This window comes from Loxodonta africana, chromosome 2 (genome assembly GCF_030014295.1).
Source record: "Loxodonta africana isolate mLoxAfr1 chromosome 2, mLoxAfr1.hap2, whole genome shotgun sequence".
In the NCBI taxonomy this organism is placed as follows: domain Eukaryota; kingdom Metazoa; phylum Chordata; class Mammalia; order Proboscidea; family Elephantidae; genus Loxodonta; species Loxodonta africana.
The window spans coordinates 199,352,291-199,372,507 of record NC_087343.1 but is presented as its reverse complement, the minus strand read 5'-3'; the positions used below and the strand labels follow the sequence as shown (position 1 = coordinate 199,372,507).

General features: G+C 40.9%; 1 protein-coding gene across 1 annotated transcript; it reads left to right on the top strand.

Moving 5' to 3' along the window:
- The first annotated feature begins 11,404 nt into the window (after positions 1-11,404).
- On the top strand, positions 11,405-12,534 carry LOC100670482 (olfactory receptor 2V2). Its single transcript, XM_003404917.3, has one exon. The coding sequence runs from the start codon at positions 11,587-11,589 to the stop codon at positions 12,532-12,534; it is 948 nt and encodes a 315-aa protein (XP_003404965.1). The 5' UTR covers positions 11,405-11,586.
- The last annotated feature ends 7,683 nt before the right edge of the window (positions 12,535-20,217 follow it).

Below are 20,217 nucleotides of genomic sequence, written 5' to 3'. Positions count from 1 at the left end.
TTTGTGCATGGTGTGAGGTATGGGTCGTGTTTCATTCTTTTGCAAATGGATATCCAGTTATGCCAGCACCATTTGTTAAAAAGACTATCATTTCCCCAATTGACTGACACTGGTCCTTTGTCAAATATCAGCTGCTCATATGTGGATGGATTTATATTTGGGTTCTCAATTCTGTTCCGTTGGTCTGTTATGCCTGTTGTTGTACCAGTACCAGGCTGTTTTGACTACTGTAGCTGTATAATAGCTTCTGAAATCAGGTAGAGTGAGGCCTCCCACTTTCTTCTTCTTTTTCAGTAATGCTTTGCTTATCCGGGGGTTCTTTCCCTTCCATATGAAATTGGTGATTTGTTTCTCTATCCCCTTAAAATATGACACTGGTATTTGGATTGGAAGTGCGTTATATGTATAGATGGCTTTTGGTAGAATAGACATTTTTACTATGTTAAGTCTTCCTATCCATGAGCAGGGTATGTTTCTCCACTTAAGTATGTCCTTTTGAATTTCTTGTAGCAGAGTTTTATACTTTTCTTTGTATAGGTCTTTTACACCCTTAGTAAGATTTATTCCTAAGTATTTTATCTTCTTGGAGGCTACTGTGAATGGTATTGATTTGGTTATTTCCTCTTCGGTGTTCTTTTTGTTGATGTAGAGGAATCCAAGTGATTTTTGTATGTTTATTTTATAACTTGAGACTCTTCCAAACTCTTCTATTAGTTTCAGTAGTTTTCTGGAGGATTCCTTAGGGTTTTCCATGTATACGATCATTTCATCTGCAAATAGTGATAGCTTTAGTTCCTCCTTGCCAGTCTGGATACCCTTTATTTCTTTGTCTAGCCTAATTGCCCTGGCTAGGACTTCAAGCACGATGTTGAATAAGAGCGGTGATAAAGGGCATCCTTGTCTGGTTCCCGTTCTCAAGGGAAATGCTTTCAGGTTCTCTCCATTTAGAGTGATATTGGCTGTTGGCTTTGCATAGATGCCCTTTATTATGTTGAGGAATTTTCCTTCAATTCCTATTTTGGTAAGAGTTTTTATCATAAATGGGTGTTGAACTTTGTCAAATGCCTTTTCTGCATCTATTGATAAGATCATGTGGTTTTTATCTTTTGTTTTATTTATGTGATGGATTACATTAATGGTTTTTCTGATATTAAACCAGCCTTGCATACCTGGTATAAATCCCACTTGATCAGGGTGAATTATTTTTTTGATGTGTTGTTGGATTCTATTGGCTAGAATTTTGTTGAGGATTTTTGCACCTATGTTCATGAGGGATATAGGTCTAAAATTTTCTTTTTTTGTAATGTCTTTACCTGGTTTTGGTATCAGGGAGATGGTAGCTTCATAGAATGAGTTGGGTAGTATTCCGTCTTCTTCTATGCTTTGAAATACCTTCAGTAGTAGTGGTGTTAAGTCTTCTCTGAAGGTTTGGTAGAACTCTGCAGTGAAGCCGTCTGGGCCAGGACTTTTTTTTGTTGGAAGTTTTTTGATTACCGTTTCAATCTCTTTTTTTGTTATGGGTCTATTTAGTTGTTCTACTTCTGAATGTGTTAGTTTAGGTAGGTAGTATTTTTCCAAGAATTTAGCCATTTCTTCTAGGTTTTCAAATTTGTTAGAGTACAATTTTTCATAGTAATCTGAGATGATTCTTTTAATTTCATTTGGCTCTGTTGTGATGTGGTCCTTCTTGTTTCTTATTTGGGTTATTTGTTTCCTTTCCTGTTTTTCTTTAGTCAGTCTAGCCAATGGTTTATCAATTTTGTTAATTTTTCCAAAGAACCAGCTTTTGGCTTTGTTAATTCTTTCAATTGTTTTTCTGTTCTCTAATTCATTTAGTTCAGCTCTAATTTTTATTATTTGTTTTCTTCTGGTGCCTGATGGGTTCTTTTGTTGCTCACTTTCTATTTGTTCAAGTTGTCGGGACAGTTCTCTGATTTTGGCTCTTTCTTCTTTTTGTATGTGTGCATTTATCGATATAAATTGGCCTCTGAGCACTGCTTTTGCTGTGTCCCAGAGGTTTTGATAGGAAGTATTTTCATTCTCCTTGCTTTCTAAGAATTTCCTTATTCCCTCCTTGATGTCTTCTATAACCCAGTCTTTTTTCAGGAGGGTATTGTTCATTTTCCAAGTCTTTGATTTCTTTTCCCTAGTTTTTCTGTTATTGATTTCTAGCTTCATTGCCTTGTGGTCTGAGAAGATGCTTTGTAATATTTCGATGTTTTGGATTCTGCAAAGATTTGTTTTATGACCTAATATGTGGTCTATTCTAGAGAATGTTCCATGTGCACTAGAAAAAAAAGTATATTTTGCAGCGGTTGGGTGGAGAGTTCTGTATAAGTCAATGAGGTCAAGTTGGTTGATTGTTGTAAGTAGGTCTTCCGTGTCTCTATTGAGCTTCTTCCTGGATGTCCTGTCCTTCTCCGAAAGTGGTGTGTTGAAGTCTCCTACTATAAATGTGGAGGTGTCTATCTCACTTTTCAATTCTGTTAAAATTTCATTTATGTATCTTGCAGCCCTGTCATTGGGTGCATAAATATTTAATATGGTTATGTCTTCCTGATCAATTGTCCCTTTTATCATTAAATGGTGTCCTTGTTTATCCTTTGTGGCAGATTTAAGTCTAAAGTCTATTTTGTCAGAAATTAATATTGTTACTCCTCTTCTTTTTTGCTTATTATTTGCTTGATATATTTTTTTCCATCCTTTGAGTTTTAGTTTGTTTTTGTCTCTAAGTCTAAGGTGTGTCTCTTGTAGGCAGCATATAGATGGATCGTGTTTCTTTATCCAGTCCGTGACTCTCTGTCTCTTTATTGGTGCATTTAGTCCATTTACATTCAGCGTAATTATACATAAATAAGTTTTATCGCTGTCATTTTGATGCCTTTCCATGTGTGTCCTTGGCCATTTCATTTTTCCACATACTTTTTTGTGCTGAGACGGTTTTCTTAGTAGATTGTGAGATCCTCATTTTCATAATGTTTAACTTTATGTTAGTTGAGTCGTTACGTTTTTCTTGGCTTTTTTCTTGAGTTATGGAATTGATATTCCTTTTTGTGGTTATCTTATTATTTACCCCTATTTTTCTAAGTAAAAACCTAACTTGTATCCTTCTATATCACCTTGTATGACTCTCCATCTGGCAGTTCAATGCCTCCTATATTTAGTCCCTCTTTTTGATTATTGTGATCGTTTATCTATTGATTTCCATGATTCCCTGTTATGTGTATTATTTTGTTTATTTATTTATTTTTTAGAATTAATCTTAATTTGTTTGTTTTTGTGCTTTCCCTATTTAAGTTGCGTTGATATCAGGACGTTCTGTTTTGTGACCTTGTATTGTGCTGGTACCTGATATTATTGGTCATCAGGCCAAACAATCTCCTTTAGCATTTCTTGCAGTCTTGGTTTAGTTTTTGCAAATTCTCTAAACTTGTCTTTATCTGTAAATATCTTAATTTCGCCTTCATATTTCAGAGAGAGTTTTGCTGGATATATGATCCTTGGCTGGCAGTTTTTCTCCTTCAGTGCTCTGTATACGTCGTCCCATTCCCTTCTTGCCTGCATGGTTTCTGCTGAGTAGTCTGAACTTATTCTTATTGATTCTCCCTTGAAGGAAACCTTTCTTTTCTCCCTGGCTGCTTTTAAAATTTTCTGTTTGTCTTTGGTTTTGGTGAGTTTGATGATAATATGTCTTAGTGTTTTTCTTTTTGGATCAATCTTAAATGGGGTTCGATGAGCATCTTGGATAGATATCCTTTCATCTTTCATGATGTCAGGGAAGTTTTGTGTCAGGAGTTCTTCAACTATTTTCTCTGTGTTTTCTGTCCCCCCTCCCTGTTCTGGGACTCCAATCACTCGCAAGTTATCCTTCTTGATAGAGTCCCACATGATTCTTAGGGTTTCTTCTTTTTTTTTAATTCTTTTATCTGATTTTTTTTCAGCTATGTTGGTGTTGATTCCCTGGTCCTCCAGATGTCCCAGTCTACATTCTAATTGCTCGAGTCTGCTCCTCTGACTTCCTATTGCGTTGTCTAATTCTGTAATTTTATTGTTAATCTTTTGGATTTCTACATGCTGTCTCTCTATGGATTCTTGCAACTTATTAATTTTTCCACTATGTTCTTGAATAATCTTTTTGAGTTCTTCAACAGTTTTATCAGTGTGTTCCTTGGCTTTTTCTGCAGTTAGCCTAATTTCATTTGTGATGTCTTTAAGCATTCTGTAAATTATTTTTTATATTCTGTATCTGATAATTCCCGGATTGTATCTTCATTTGGGAAAGATTTTGATTCTTTTGTTTGGGGGGTTGGAGAAGCTGTCGTGGTCTGTTTCTTTACGTGGTTTGATATGGACTGCAGTCTCCGAGCCATCACTGGGAAACTAGTTCTTCCAGGTAATCAGCTAAAAAAAATGCAGTCAGATCCCTATCTGAATTCTCCCTCTGGCTCAGGGTATTCGGATATTAATGGAGCCACCTGGGAAGGGTGGGGGAGGGATCAGAGAGCTAGGAGTGTAGCATCTCAGAATATAAAGCTGATTCCCGCGTTCACGCTCCGCCTGCGCCTGCCAATATCCCGGCGGGACGGCTCCCCAGCTGGGACGCTGCTCTCCCCGTTCCAAGACCAGTCACTTCCTCTCGGGGACTTCTCCCTCTGGCGCTCTACTCCGCTGGCGTGAACTGGGTGGGCATCACCCGCACGAACGGCTGGGCCCGCCCCCGGGGTCAATTCAGGGAAATATAACTGGTCCCCGCGCTCACACTCCGCCTGCACCCTCCACAATCCCAGCGGGACAGCTCCCCGGCTGGGACGCTGCTCTCCCCACTCCGAGACCAGTCACTTCCTCCCGGGGACTTCTCCCTCCGGTGCGCCGCACCGCTCGCGCGAACTGGGTGGGCATCACCCGCACGAATGGCTGGGCCCGCCCCCGGGGTCGCTTTAGGGAAATATAGCTGATCCCCACGCTCGCGCCACGCCCGCTTCCTGCCAAACTCCCAGCGGGACGGCTCCCCAGCTGGGACACTGCTCTCCCCACTCCAAGATCAGTCACTGCCTCCCGGGTGCTTCTCCTACTGGCTGCGCCGCTACGCCGCCCGTGCCAACCAGATAGGCTCCCTCCCAGGATGAGTTCGGGGTGTAGGGCTGGGCCCCTTGTCTGTGCCGTCTGTCCCTCTGGGCTCTGCCCCAGATCGGGCTCCGAAGGTCACCTGCCTGGTACGCTGGCTCCTGGTTCTGAAAACGATCGCTGTCTGCCCGTATTTGTTCATTCTCCGTCTCTAAGTCTGTGTTTGTTGTTCAGAGTTCGTAGATTGTTATGTATGTGATCGATTCACTTGTTTTTCTGAGTCTTTGTTGCAAGAGGGATCCGCGGTAGCGTCCACCTAGTCCGCCATCTTGGCCCCGCCTCCTTGAAATGTTCTTTTTTACAATGAACACAACATCTTTCCTCTTCAATTTGTCATTCCTAGTGTAGTAGACTATATGATTGTGTCATTCAAAATGGTCAGTTCCAGTCCATTTCAGCCCACTGATGCTGAGGATATCAGTCTTTATGCATCCCATTCCATTTCTGACGACTTCTGATTTTCCTAAATTCATACTGTACACATTCCATGTTCTGATTATTAATGGGTATTTGCAGCTGTTTCTTCTCATTTTGAGTCATGCCACATCAACAAATAAAGGCCCAAATGCTTGACCCCACCCACTGCATTAAGGTCAACTCTACTTTGAGGAGGCAGATCTTGGCCAGTTGTATTTTGAGAGTCTTCCAACCTGAGAGGCTCATCTTATGACGTTTTATCAGACAATGTTTTGCTTCTATTCATAAGGTTTTTTCACTGGCCAATTTTTTCAGAAGTAAACTGCCAGATCCCTCTTCCTAGTCTGTCTTAGTCTGGAAGCTATGCCAAGGATGACCCTGCTTGCATTTGATACACCAGTGGCAAAGCTTCCAGTATCACAGCAACACACAAGCCACCACAATTTGACAAACTGACAGACACGTGATGGAGAGAGGTTGGAAGGAGATTGGAGCTTATATGCACTGCTGGTGAGAATGAAAAATGGTACAACCCTATGGAGAATGATATGGCACTTTTTAAAGGCTAGAAATAGAAATACCATACAATCCAGCAATTCCACTCCTAGGAATATATTCTAGAGAAATAAGAGCTGTCACACAAATAGACATATGCACACCCATGTTCATTGCAGCATTATTCATAATAGCAAAAAGATAGAAACAACCTAAGTGCCCATCAACAGATGAATGGGTAAACAAACTGTGGTACTTACACACAATGGAATACTATGCAACAATAGAGAACAATGATTAATCTGTGAAACATCTCATAACATGAATGAATCTGGAAGTCATTATGCTAAGTGAAATAAGTCAATCACGAAAAGGCAAATATTGTATGAGACCACTCTTATAAAAACCCAAGAAAAGGTTCACACAAAGAAAACAAAACAATCTTTGATAGTAACAAGGGAGGGGAGGAATGGGAAGGGGAAATCACTAACTAGATAATACACAAGTGTTAACTTTGGCGAAAGGAAAGAAGACACACAATATAGGGTAAGTCAGCACAACTTGACCAAGGCAAAGCCATAGAAACTTCCAAGACACATCCAAACACCTTCAGGGACCAAGTTACTGGGATTGACGTCTGGGGACAATGGTTTTGGGGGACATGTAGGTCCATTGGCATAACATAGTTCCTAAAGAAAATGTTCTACATCCTACTTTGGTGAGTAACATCTGTGGTCTCAAAAACATCTAAAATACATCTATTGGTCTCATCACATCTGGAGCGAAGGAGAATAAAGAAAGCCAAAGACACAAGGAAAACATCAGTCCAAAGGAATAATGTACCACATGAACTACATCCTCCACTAGCCTAAGCACAGAAAAACTAGATGGTGCCCGGCTGCCACCACCAATTGCTCTGACAAGGATTACAATACGGGGTTCTGGACAGAGCAGGAGAAAAACGTAGAAAAAAATTCAAATTCACAGAAAAAACCAGACTTACTGGTCTGACAAAAGCTGGAGGAACGCCAAGACTATGGCTCCTGGACACCCTGCTAACTCAGAACTGATCCCACTCCTGAAATTCACCTTTCAGTCAAAGATTAGACAGACCTCTAAAACAAACAATAGCACACGTGAGGAACGTACTCCTTAGTTCAATCAAGTGTACGAGACCAAATGGGCAACACCTGCCCAAAAGTAAAGATGAGAAGGAAGAAAAGGGCAGGAAACCTGGACCAATGGACAAGGGGAATCTGGGGTGTAAAAAGAAAGAAGGAGAGTGCTGACACATTGCAGAGATTGCAATCAATGTCACAAAAGAACTTGTATAGAAATTTTTGAATGAGAAGCTAATTTGTAAAATTTCACCTAAAAAAAATACTAATTTTTTTTTAAGTTTTTAAACTGCTGTTGGAAAGATGCCTAAGGAACTAAAAACTTCAAAGAAACAATAACAAAAATTTTTCTTTTATGACAGCCTTTTGCCAAGTGGATTATCAGCACATTTACCATTGAGAAAAAAAAAAAAAAAGAATGACTTGCCTCTGTGGGAGGTAAAGCCAAAAATAGGGCGACCATACAATTTATAGTCCCACATGAGACACTCACGTTACTGAAATGGAATGCTATACATAATTAAACTGGAACAACAGGCATAATAACTGTAGACTACAGCACTGTCTACAGCAAACCATGAAATGTGGTGATCTTATAGAAAACTCTCAACAGTGTTTGGGATGAAACCATGTTTTCATGCCACCAATGGAGTCCCATGAACGCAAGTATATAAACTCCTAAGGCCAGGAATTTTGTTCAGTTCCCATCTTTAATCTGAGCACATCTCACCCAGTACTCTGCATAATATGGGTGCTTAGTAGAGGCTGGCTGATTTCGCGGGAATGAAAAAAAAAAGGACAGATATGGATGATAGGGTGCAGGAAATGGAAAGTTGAGGCAGCAATAGGTAGATTCCCTAGAATGAGAATTGCTGAAATGTGGAGGGCGCATGGATCACAGGGACAACTTGTCCCCATTCCTGTTCCTGACTGGCCCTGGGCTTCCCCTGACTGAATTTCCTCACACTGTCCCCACTGGCCTTGCTCCCAATCCTGTCCCCAAACTCTCTCTTTGGGTTTCTTTAATTGTAAACTTGGGAGTTCCTATTCCAGGGCTAAAGTTCGGTTACCTCTCCTGAGAGACATTAGCTTCACCCTCCTCATTCAGTTTCTGTGTTAAGGAGCTGGGTGGGCAGTGGGAAACCATTCTCTGAACTGGACTGCGAGGCAGGGCTCTGTGGAAGGCAGGCAGCCAGCAGTATGTGGCTTGGATGCAGAGGTCCTGGCTCTGACCCCATCTGCCCACCACCATCTCCTTGACCAAGTCACCTTCCTCTCTTCCCCTTTTGCTGAGAGGAGGCTGTTGTTGTCTGTGTGAGATGCCCTGTCTGACCTAGAAAAAAGACCTAGACAGTCCACAATTAGGCTGAGGGTGACATGGGTATCCACAGCCAGACTGTCTAGTAGTGGAGAGTTAAGGAAAAGGTCAGAACTGGGTGGGTGCAGGGGTGGCTCCTGCCTGTCCACTCTGACCCAGCGTGTGCAGACATGGAAAGAAGATGAAACAATTTTGATGCTAGAGACTTCTCTACAAGATTTCTCTGCTGAATTTGTTTTCCTCCAGGGGACCCACCCAAGGGCAAGTAAGGATCTCTCTGTCTTTTTCCCCTATCTCCATTCTCTCTTTCTTGCCGTTCCTGTTATTGGTTTTGCTGGTTAATTTCAATTTCTATTTATTTCTATCAGCATTTCCTCTTCCTTGTATTGTCTGCCTGTATCAAATCGGGGCGGGGAAGGGGCAATGGAGGGGCAGGGTTCATTTTCTACTGTTTCTGTGTTTTGTCTCTCTTTCTTCTAGTCCTCTTCCTTTTATCTACTTTCTTTTTCTAATGTCTCAATAACCTGTGCCCTCTGTCTGGATTCAGCTTGAGGGTGATTAGCTATGGGTTCCTGAAATGAAGCGTGATCAAAAGCAGGAAGACTAAGGAAGACTGGGAAGAAATGAAAGTGAAGGGACAAAAGGAGGGGGCAGATACAGGACATAGAGTCACCCGGTCCTTGAAAAAATACCTGGAGAACAAGGAAGCTTCTTTTGTGTTGTCGTTTTTAGGGAGAAAAATGAGGTCATCAACTAAACACACAGCAGGAAGGACTGACGTTAGTAAGAAAAATGAGCATGTAAAATACTAGAATAATTTCTTGAGATGTTTTAGTTTAATGTAACTATTATAGGGGTTTTTTATTATTATTCCTTCAACAAATATTTATGAGAACATAATATATGACAGGCACTGTTCTAAGAGCCAGAGATCCCACTGTGAACAAAAGTGGCATCAGGGAACATAAGTTCTAGTTAGAAAGCAGAGACACTCATGTGAATAAGATGAAGCCTGTCCAATGGCTTGAGTGCTATAGGAGACATAAGTCAGGGAATGGAGGAGCAAGAGGGGCAGAAGGATTGTAACTTTAAGTAGGGTGTTGAGGAAAGGTCTTGCTGAAGAGGTAGGAAAGAGGTGAGTGAACAAGGTGAAGAATATCTGGGAAGAGTCTTCCATGAAGAGGTAAGAGTGAGCACCAAGGCCACTTAGGGCTGATGTCTCCCTGCTGTTCCTCCCTCACAGCAGGGAGTCTGGTGAGCCTGGAGACAGGGAGCTCCATGGAGAGCAGAAGAAAGGGGATATGGGCAGTGATGGGGGCCAACCAATGACAGTTTTGCTTTTTAATCTTGAAGTATTTTTACCTTTGTTCTTACTGAGATGGGCTCGCTCCACTGCTGTGTTGCAAAAAGACTGGGGAGCAAAAGAGGAATTAGGAGACTGGTACAATTAGGAACCATTGTGTTCATCCAGGAAGTGGGAAGATGGCATGGGAAGGAGGGAGCACGGAAGAAGAGAGAAGCAGTCAGGCAGCAGTTATATTTTGAAAGAAGAACCTACAGTGTTTTCTGATGGATTAGATATGTGATAGAAAGAGAAGAGTCAAAGAGACATCAAGTGTTGTACCTGGGCAACTGGAAGGAACTACTGTTAACTGAGACAGAGAAAGTGGGAGGACAGGCAACTCTTCAGGGGAGGACAAAGAGCCCTGTCTGGCACATCAGGTAGGACAAGCCTCTTGGACATGTGAGGGGAGATGCTGAGAACATAGTGGAGCCAAAGGGAGCCATCCAATATAGAAAGATAAATACTATTAGTCAATCACATAGTAGTGATTGTAGTAAACAGAGATTTTAGAGCTTTTTCTTGGAAAATTTCACATAAACTTCCTCATTGGAGGCTCACAAGAGTGCAGGAATAGAGAACTGGCATAATTATCCTCATTTCACAGGGATGCAGCTGCATCTGACAGAAGCTCAGAGCACTGGACAAAACTCACACTTAGTGATAACTGAGATGGTTCTTGGACACAGGACTCAGATATTCTTTGCTGTTTCTTCAGAAAAAAAATAATAAAAGACTTTTCTTGGGTGAGGCACTTGTTATATATGAGTGTGGTGACCAGAAAGAAGTGTGAAAATTGTGAGAAGTATGATGAGAAAGCGACACAGAAAGACCAAGAGTGCACTTATCTCCTTGAAGGTGCTTGGAGCTGAGGGTCTCAACACATGGTGGGCAGCACTAGGCATCTTCAGCACAGGAAGAGGAACTTCTGCTATGAGGCAAGGTCTGGGGTGGGGCTTACTTGTGCTGGTTGGTTAAGCATTGAGCCCTTATTACCATGATGAAAGATGGTGCTTGAAGGCTGTGGGAATAGCAATTGCTCAGGTAGAAAATTCCTTCAACAACACACCTGGGTGCTGTTGGTAGCAAGAACACCTAAGCTCATCTTTTTGGGTAGGAGACAGGCTGTGATCTGGTCTGTGAAGACACAGCTCACCTATGACTTTCCTGTCACCCACAATACCATTGACTATGACGGCATTCAATTACAACCCTTCCTTTCTCATATGGGGAACTAGATGAAGACTTCCTTTATCTACATCATAAACATAACGGGATGACTAGCATGCTAAAACTCTCAGAACATAGAGAAAGATATACAGGGTAAACAGCAATTCATGCTGCAATCCTCTCCCTTGCTGTTGCAAATATAAATTATTTCTGTGGGAAAAAATTGTCCAAGTCCTGTTAGAAATACTTTTTTAAGTCCGTATGATCCCTGATTTAAAAAAAAAAAGTTATTATCTCCTGACAAAACCAAGACTTTGGATGCTGAAGAAGGATTTTGTAGTAGTCCTGTTTTTACCCTTCCTGGTATGGATATATAAATATGAATATGTAGTCCCAGTCTGTGAGCTACAAGGGCTCTATTTCTATGGCGTGGAGATATGAAGGAGTGCTCTTTCTATGTCCCAAAACTTATTTTGAATCCTGATGAGTTACAATAAAAACCACTGACTGAAGAAGTAGAATGAAGAGATAAATAAAGAAATGCCAGTGAGTCCAAACTTTTATTTTGTCCATGTTCTCAGGTGACCGGAAACAATTGAGCCATGGAGACCTGGTCGAACCGATCATCCACAGACGACTTTGTCCTCTTGGGCATCTTTTCCCACAGTCCAACTGATCTTGTTCTTTTCTCTGCACTCATGGTGGTCTTCACAGTGGCCCTCTGTGGGAATGTTCTCCTCATCCTCCTCATCATTATAGATCCTCGACTTCACACACCCATGTACTTCTTCCTCAGCCAGCTTTCCATCATGGACCTCATGCTGGTCTGTACTAATGTGCCAAAGATGGCAGTCAACTTCCTGTCTGGCAGGAAGTCTATCTCCTTTGTGGGTTGTGGCGTACAAATTGGTCTCTTTGTTTCTCTTGTGGGCTCTGAGGGGCTCTTGCTGGGACTCATGGCTTATGACCGTTATGTGGCCGTTAGCTACCCACTCCACTATCCCATCCTCATGAGTCAGAGAATCTGTCTTCAGATTGTTGGAGGATCGTGGGTGTTTGGGATCATAGATGGTTTGATTCAGATGGTGATAGTAATGACCTTCCCCTACTGTGGCTTGAGGGATGTGAACCACTTCTTCTGTGAGATGTTATCTGTATTGAAGCTGGCCTGTATAGACACATCCCTTTTTGAGAACGTAATATTTGCTTGCTGTGTCTTCATGCTCTTCCTCCCCTTCTCCATCATCGTGGCCTCCTATGCTCGTATCCTGGGGGCTGTACTCCATATGTGTTCTACTCAGGCTCGTAAAAAGGCTCTGGCCACGTGCTCCTCCCACTTGACAGCTGTCTCCCTCTTCTATGGAGCGACCATGTTCATCTACCTGAGGCCTAAGCACTACAGGGCCCCTAGCCATGACAAGGTGGTCTCTGTCTTCTATACAGTCCTTACTCCTATGCTCAACCCCCTCATTTATAGCTTGAGGAACCGGGAGGTGATGGGGGCACTGAGAAAGGGGCTGGATCGTTGTAGAATCAGCATCCAGAACTGAAAGTCAGGGCATCCTGAGCCTGGCTCTGCTACCTCCTGGCTCTGTGACACTGGGTAAATAACAATGAGTCTCAGTTTACTCATTAGTAATAACGATCACCACACCTGCACTACCTCACAGGGATACTGGGAGAGTCACCACATACTTAGAAAGAGGTTTTTAAACCCTAAAGCGGTGCTCTCTAGCTCCAATTAAAAACAAACTTCCCATCCCCCAATCTTTTATACACTGGTTCTTTTGTAAAATAATGATCAAGAAGAATGTAATACTTCGTAAACTGAAGTACTATGTAGAAGTAAGACACTGGAATTTTTGTCACTTATTATTTAAAACTGAAGTTTCTGCTACTAAAAGAGGATGCCCTGAGCTTAACTACTTAGCTCTTCCTGCTCATCTACCATTTATTCAAAGTTTACTATGTGCCAGGCACCCTGCTTTGTTCTTTATGTGTATTTATAGGCACCACTTTTCTACCTGTTTAACAACTCACACTAGCATAGCCTCACACTAGTATCTTAGATGAAAAGCCTACTTATGGCAGAAAATTATCCTGTACAACTCTCTTTGGAGAGTTCCCACCTTTCATTCGTGTAATTGGAAACTTTTTAAAGATTTTTTAAAGGAATGAAAAGGTGAAGTCTTTGAGATTCACAAGGAAAAGGGTGAAGACTTGATTATTGTGTATTCACGGTGTCTGACACATAGTGAATTCACATGAAAGTGCTGCATACATACGATCCTTGTGTAAAAATGTCCTCTTTTATCACTTTAGCTTCTGTGACAGGAAAATTGGCTAAATGGTTTCCCCTTTGGGGGATCAAGAATGGAATATAAATGGCAGAATTTGAACTGCTAGTTGAAAATTTATTTGTATCCACCCATCTAAGCTCTTTAGCAGCCTTTTGTACATATTTGCAAAAAAAAAAAAACTATCTTTTTCTGAGCAAAAAAATGATCTTTGCTGAAGGCAGAGGAAAAGTGAAGACAGAATGCAGTTCTGGGTTAGGATACACCACAGGTGTTTGCTCAACTTTTAGGCTTTGGAGAGAACAGAGCAGTGGCATTAATAGTAACTGCAATTCTTAAGGCCTACTATGAGCAGATGACTTTAGATTGTATATCCAGTTTAATTCTCACAAGCATTTCATGGCTCACATTATTATTTCCGTTTTACAGATGAGGAAACTGGGGCTCAGATTGGTTAGGCCCCTCCCCCTCACTTCCCAGTTTTCCTCTCCACCTTCGCCTGGGAGAAAGACTGTTTGTTGGAACAGCTGAGGTGATCAGAGAACTTTGTAGGAGGCTCCCATCCCTTGGAGGTTTAATCGCCAGAAAATGGGAACAAAAGTGTGGCAGAAGAGGGGTTTCCAAGGATTTTTAAAAACAGAAGCAACTTTCCTTGGTCATAGCAGAACCCCTTTTCTACTCATTTTTGTTGTTGTTAGTTTCCATGGAGTCTGCTCTGACTCATGGCAATCTTATGTGTACAAAGAACACAATGTAGCCCAGTCCGGTACCATCTTCTTGATCATTGGTATGGTTGAGTCCATTGTTGTGGCTATTGGGATAATTCATCTCGTTGAGGGTTTTCCTTGTTTTTGCTGACCCTCTACTTTACCAAACATGATGTCCTTTTCTAGTGATTGGTCTTTCCTGACAAAGTCTCACCATCCTCTCTTCTAAGAAGCATTCTGGTTGTATTTCTTCTCAGATTCATTTGTTCATTTTTTTGGCAGTCCATTTGTTCTTTTTTTTTTTTTTTTTTTTTGGCAGCCCATTTGGCTGTATATTCAATATTCTTCTTATTTTAACCAACCTTGATGGATTTCTTCAAAATATTTTCATAGCCCTAGTGGAAGGCTCTGGTTATTTCCTGCCTATGTGTGGTGTGTGTCCCAAGCACCTTAGTCAACGCTTATTTTCACAAGATGAGAGGAGACTCTAGAATAGTTCTATGGTCTTTCTTGAAACACTTACATAAGACTTTCTTTCTCCTGGAATTTTCTGCTCTCCAAATTTCCCAGGTCTCTCCTGCTTCCATTTCAGGCCCATTTCCTTCAAGGAGATGGAGGTACATCAGCTTTCCTCACCTTATAGGAGAGGAAACTGTAGCTCAGACACCCCCCTGATTGGTGGTGAAGTTTGGTCACAAGGACACACAGCTCCAGATTGGAATAACGCCTGCCTGATTCCCCAGCCCTTCCTGCTGTCATTGATTAATGTGCTTCTGTTAAGGGTCTATCCTCCTTTCTGAATATGTTCACCACTTACCATTTCTGTCATCAAGTATTTTTAAATGTCTGTCCTTAATTCATTATCTTGAAAACTGTTAAAAAAGAAATGAAATATCCCTTTTCTGTATGAATTTGTCAAAGTATAATTTCATAAAGTTAAGAATAACCTTTCATGCAATTATAGAATAAATGTATCAGAGATTTTATTCAACTCATTTGTTAAAAGAAGTCAGACAGTAAAGCTAGTTGTAAGAACAACAGGCCAAAAAGTAGAAACCCAAATACCCATCAACAGATGAATATGTCCTTGATTATTGAAATAACAGAGGTAAAGTAATAAAACAAAATAAGTTCCTTACATCAAAAGCTCCAAGATGCTTTTCAATAGTGCTACCTTCTTCTATGTCTAATATTGAATTGTTATTTTGATTAAATAGATAGCTAAGTATTAGTTATCAGGCTGTGATGATCTTAATCATGTGACCAAATTTCCTCTGACAATTCTTTTTTTTATTGTGCTTTAAGTCAAAGTTTACAAATCAAGTCAGTCTCTCATACAAAAACTTATATACACTTTGCTATATACTCCTAGTTGCTCTCCCCCTAATGAGACAGTACACTCCTTCTCTCCACCCTGTATTCCCTGCGTCCATTGAGCCAGTTTTTGTGCCGCTGTGCCTTCTCATCTCCCCTCCAAACGGGAGTTGCACACAGAGTCTCATGTGTCTACTTGAGCCAAGAAGCTCATTCCTCACCAGTATCATTTTCTATCTTATAGTCCAGTCCAATCCCTGTCTGAAGAGTTGGCATTGGGAATGGTTCCTGTCTTGGGATAACAAAAGGTCTGGGGACCATGACCTCCAGGGTCCTTCTAGTCTCAGTCAGACCATTAAGTCTGGTCTTTTTATGAGAAGTCGAGGTCTGCATCCCACTGCTCACATGTTCCATCAGGGATTCTCTGTTGTGTTCCCTGTCACCAGTTGTAGCCAGGCACCACCTAGTTCTTCTGGTCTCAGGCTGAGGTAGCACCTGACAATTCTTTTGATTTTTGCCCTTCCTTAGATCAGATCCCAAATTTTGAAAATTTTCGATATTTTTTACACCTAAAACTTCTTTTGAACTTCTGAGCCCCTGGAAAACACAAAGATATGTTCCTTAGTCTTATGAAAACAGAGATGCTAGAATTAATTAAGTTTGTTTGGTATACTCCATAGTTCTTAATTATCTCAACATTCTTACAAAAGCAAATTAAAATTAATATTTTTAATTTCAAATTTCAAGAAATACTTTTCCTGAGTTTCCTTACTTTTCATGGCAATAAGAATCTGCCCTTCTTCAAATGCATACAGATCAGAGTTTAGTAGTGATTACCAGGGGTGGGGAAACCCTGGTAGCGTAGTGGTTAGGTGCTATGGCTGCTAACCAAAAGGTTGGCAGTTTGAATCCACCAGGTCCTCCTTAGAAACTCCCTGGGGCAGTTCTACTCTGTTCTATAGGGTCACTATGAGTCAGAATCGAATTGACTCCACAACAACGGGTTTGTTTTTGTTTTTGTTTTTTTTAAACCAGGGATGAGAAGGGAGGGGAAAGGAGGAAACCATTGTTTAGGTAGCACTGAGTTTTTGTTTATGTGGATGGAAAATCTGAAAGTAAATATTGGTGATGGTTGCACAACATGATTGATATAATTGGTTTATTGAATTGTACACGTGAAAAATGTTGAATTAGCAAGTGTCATGTTATCTATATTTTTACAACAATGATAATAAAAAATAATAATCACCTGCCCTTCTTTCTTACCATTTTTCAATTAGATTGGTCATACCTGGAGACTGACACTTGAGAATAATGTTCATTGAGTCAGGTATAACAAGCTCAGCATGAAGGAATAGAAATTTTAATTTATAGTGGCGCTAATGCCTATAAAGCCTTCCCAGAAAAACTTGCTTGGTACCTCTTACAGGTGGTGAGAAAGATCATTTCTTGGCAGGCTAAGAACCGTTGCAAATTTGGAGGCCCTCAAGAAGAGGGGAAATTTACCCAAATTTATGGTTACTGTGAATGAAATCTGTTAGAGGAAGTGTCTTGGGTTTGGTTTCCTAGCTTTTAGAAAGAAGGCAAATAACAAATTTTTAAAAGTCCAACTTGAGATTCTTTATGGAAAATTCTAGACAGAAATTAATTCTCAGCCTTTAGTTTGCTCAATTCTTTATGTTTAATTGAAGCTTTTTATATGTGTTAATTAACATGTCTAGCTGCACCTTTGTAAATAATCGGGGCAAAAATACAAGGAGGCAGCCTTTATTTTTGTGACTAAAAATAATCATTGGCGATCGCTGATGATCAGAAGAGGCACACTGTTAAAACTTATTCAAAATTTAGAAGTAAAGATATAGGATGACGCATGTCCTGTCAATGTCAGTTTCACAGGTCCAATCAATAATTATTTAATTTTGGAGAATGTACCTGTGTTTGACTTTGCTATTTATTATTTGATGTGAGTCCAGATATGATGCAGTTCTATGTTAAATTGTAGACTTATGTCCACTAGAAAATATGACTCCACATCAGTTTTGTATCTAATCTAGAAATCTTATTCTAACATTCTTTTTTAAAAAATGAATTTTCTTGTTTGGTGAGAAACTAGTTTGTTCTGTAAACCTTCATCTAAAGTTCAATTTAAAAAAAAAATGAATATTCTGATGGCCTGTTGGTCCAAGGAACTACTGGTGGATTCAAACTGCCAGCTTTGTGGTTAGCAGCCTGAGCTGTTAAGCACTTCACCCCCAGTGCTCCGGGATAATACACGCTTAGGCTGAAACGGCCCATGAGGAATACTTCGTCAGCAAAGAACGTTACCTGGCTCCATCAGGTGAGTCCACCCAGTTACCTGGGTGGGACCTCCAACACTGTCAAAACATAATTTTTAAAAGGTGAAAACATGACCCTCACGCAAATATAAAACAAACGCACATCAAAGATTTTATTCAATTTATTAATTAACGAAGAAACCAGTAAGATGACAACTCTAGTTTAAAGAACACTTGAGGAGCTGGGGATTTATAGGCAATTTAATAGAGAAATTAGAGAATAAAATTGTTAGGTTAGTGTCTTAGGCTGGGTTCTCTAGAGTAAACTGTATACATAGAGACATAAATTTATATCAAGGAAATGGCTCACATGGTTTTTAGAGATTGTGACGTCCGAAGTCCATAGAGCAGGAAAGAGCATTCTCCTGATTCATGTAGCTGCAGGGGCTGGTAAACCCAAGATCAGCAGGCCAGAGAACAGGCTGTGAAGATCTACAAATTTCAAGATTGCCAGGCCAACTGCTAGCTCAAGTCCCAAGAACCAGAGGTAAGAGGAACAGAAGTCAGCTGCAGTATCCAGAACAAGCAAAAGCCCCAGCGAGGGGAGCAGGAAGATCCAGGCAGCAGAAGGCAGAGGGATGAAGGCTGAGGGGACAATGAGCTGTCACAGGCCCCCCCCCCAACCAGTACCGCTCACCAGATCCCATCATGGGGGTGATCACCTATCCAATTTCAACAGGAAAGTGATCATAACATTACACGACTGCCAAAACACTGAGAATCATGCCCAGCCAAGTTGACACACGACCATAACCATCACAGGTAGGTATAATACTGGTTAATGTCCTATGGGGTAATAAATTATAATCTTTGGGATTATATTTTTCCCAACCAACAGAAATTTACAAGTTTATGATGTAACTTCACAATGTCTGAGCTCTGATCAAATAGTAAATAACAAAGTCAAACACAGGTATAGCCTCTTAGAGAATATATAATCCTTAGTGAGCCTGTGAAACAATTATGTTGAAAGGATGTGGCATTCCTCCAGCCTTACTTGCAAATTTTGGGTAATTTTTCTTAACAGAAGGTACAAATGATATTTAAAGGCATGAGACTAGATCATGGCAGTATTGAACTTTACCCAAGCACTCAGTTGCCTGAAAATAGGAATGGTTAAGAAATACCTAAATTTTTTGTGTTCCCAGAAATGGGTGACTACAAACACTACCCTGCTTTTGCATATTTCAAGATAAGACCCGTCTCCATCCTTCCTCAGTAACTCACTTTTCTATGAGACCTTACGTTTTCTCCTTTTCTTTGAGACGTTCCTCCTTAGTGAATGTCCTCCCTATTGCAAAACCCTGAATAAAATCAGCCTTTAATTGTCCAATGAATTTCAGTGGGTTAGGGAATAATTGTAGAGAAATAAGAGTCTTGGCCTTCTCTATGAAACCCTCCATTTTTTGCCCACATTTCTCCCAATTAATTAAATTTATTTTATGCATATTTGAAAGGTAATAAACCCAAAATATGAATATAGAAAACAGCTTTACGCCTGTAGTTGCCAACGGATGTTGGTGTATGTGTTTCCGTTTGTAATTTATTAAAATATATGTGGATTTCATGTATTTGTGTGTGTGATTTATTAAAGCTAGGCTGGAAGTTCCATAAAAGTAGGGATCTTAATTGTCATATTCACATGAATCTTTGCTGTTGTGAGTCGAGGGCATCAGACATAACCTTTCCCCACAAGGAAAATAAACAGCCACATGAGGGCAGCAGAGAGCTAGGAGACCAGTCATTATCAATGGATCAAGAAGTATTTACTGAAGAACAGAATATCCCAGATAATAAGAGATTCAGTGCAGTTAAAAAAAAAAGAAATGGCATAGGCCCTTCCTCAAGAAGGGGAGGTAATATTAGACAAAAGAAATTGTTACCGCAAAGCGCAGATTCAAGCCACCTGCCGCAGAAGCCAATACTGAGACAGGTGTGAGGTGAGCAGCAGCATTGTATACCGGTATACGAGAGACAGAGAGAAACGGGCTCCTCCAACATCTGTCTGTTGGAGGCCGACCGGAGGGTTTTATAGGGATGGGTTTTGGGTTTGAAGAACTCAAGGAATGTGTTAGTTCCCCCTTGAGGTGGGCATGATGGCCCCTTTCCGGACCTTCTGTGAGTATTCTCAAAGATTCTCTGATGCCATCTTGGTTCCGGTCACGAGACTGGCCCTTGGTTTAGTCTTTCTCTCTTCCACATTTATTGCTTGTTGTTCTACCTGCCAAGGAAGAACAGAGGTTAGTTTTAAACTTCATAGAATCATGGAAAAGACAAGTGGGGGCGGGGGGGGGGGAGAGAAGGAAACCGTAAAATCACAGAATCCCTGGGATATGCAAAAGTTAACTATGTAAGCTAGGTAAAAACAATACCATAATCCCCAGGATGTTAGGCCGATACGCCCCCTTTCCCACGCTTCCCACTCTGCCCCTTTCAACATTGTTGTTGTTAGGTACGGTCGATTTGGTTCCAACTGATAGCGACTCTGTACAACAGAACAAAACAGCGCGTGGTACTGCGCCATCCTCACAATCGTTGCTACGTTTGAACCCATTGTTGCAGCCATTGTGCCAATCCAG

Coding starts and splice junctions, on each gene's coding strand:
- LOC100670482 (XM_003404917.3), top strand. CDS start 11,587: ATGGAGACCTGGTCGAACCGATCATCCACAGACGACTTTGTCCTCTTG.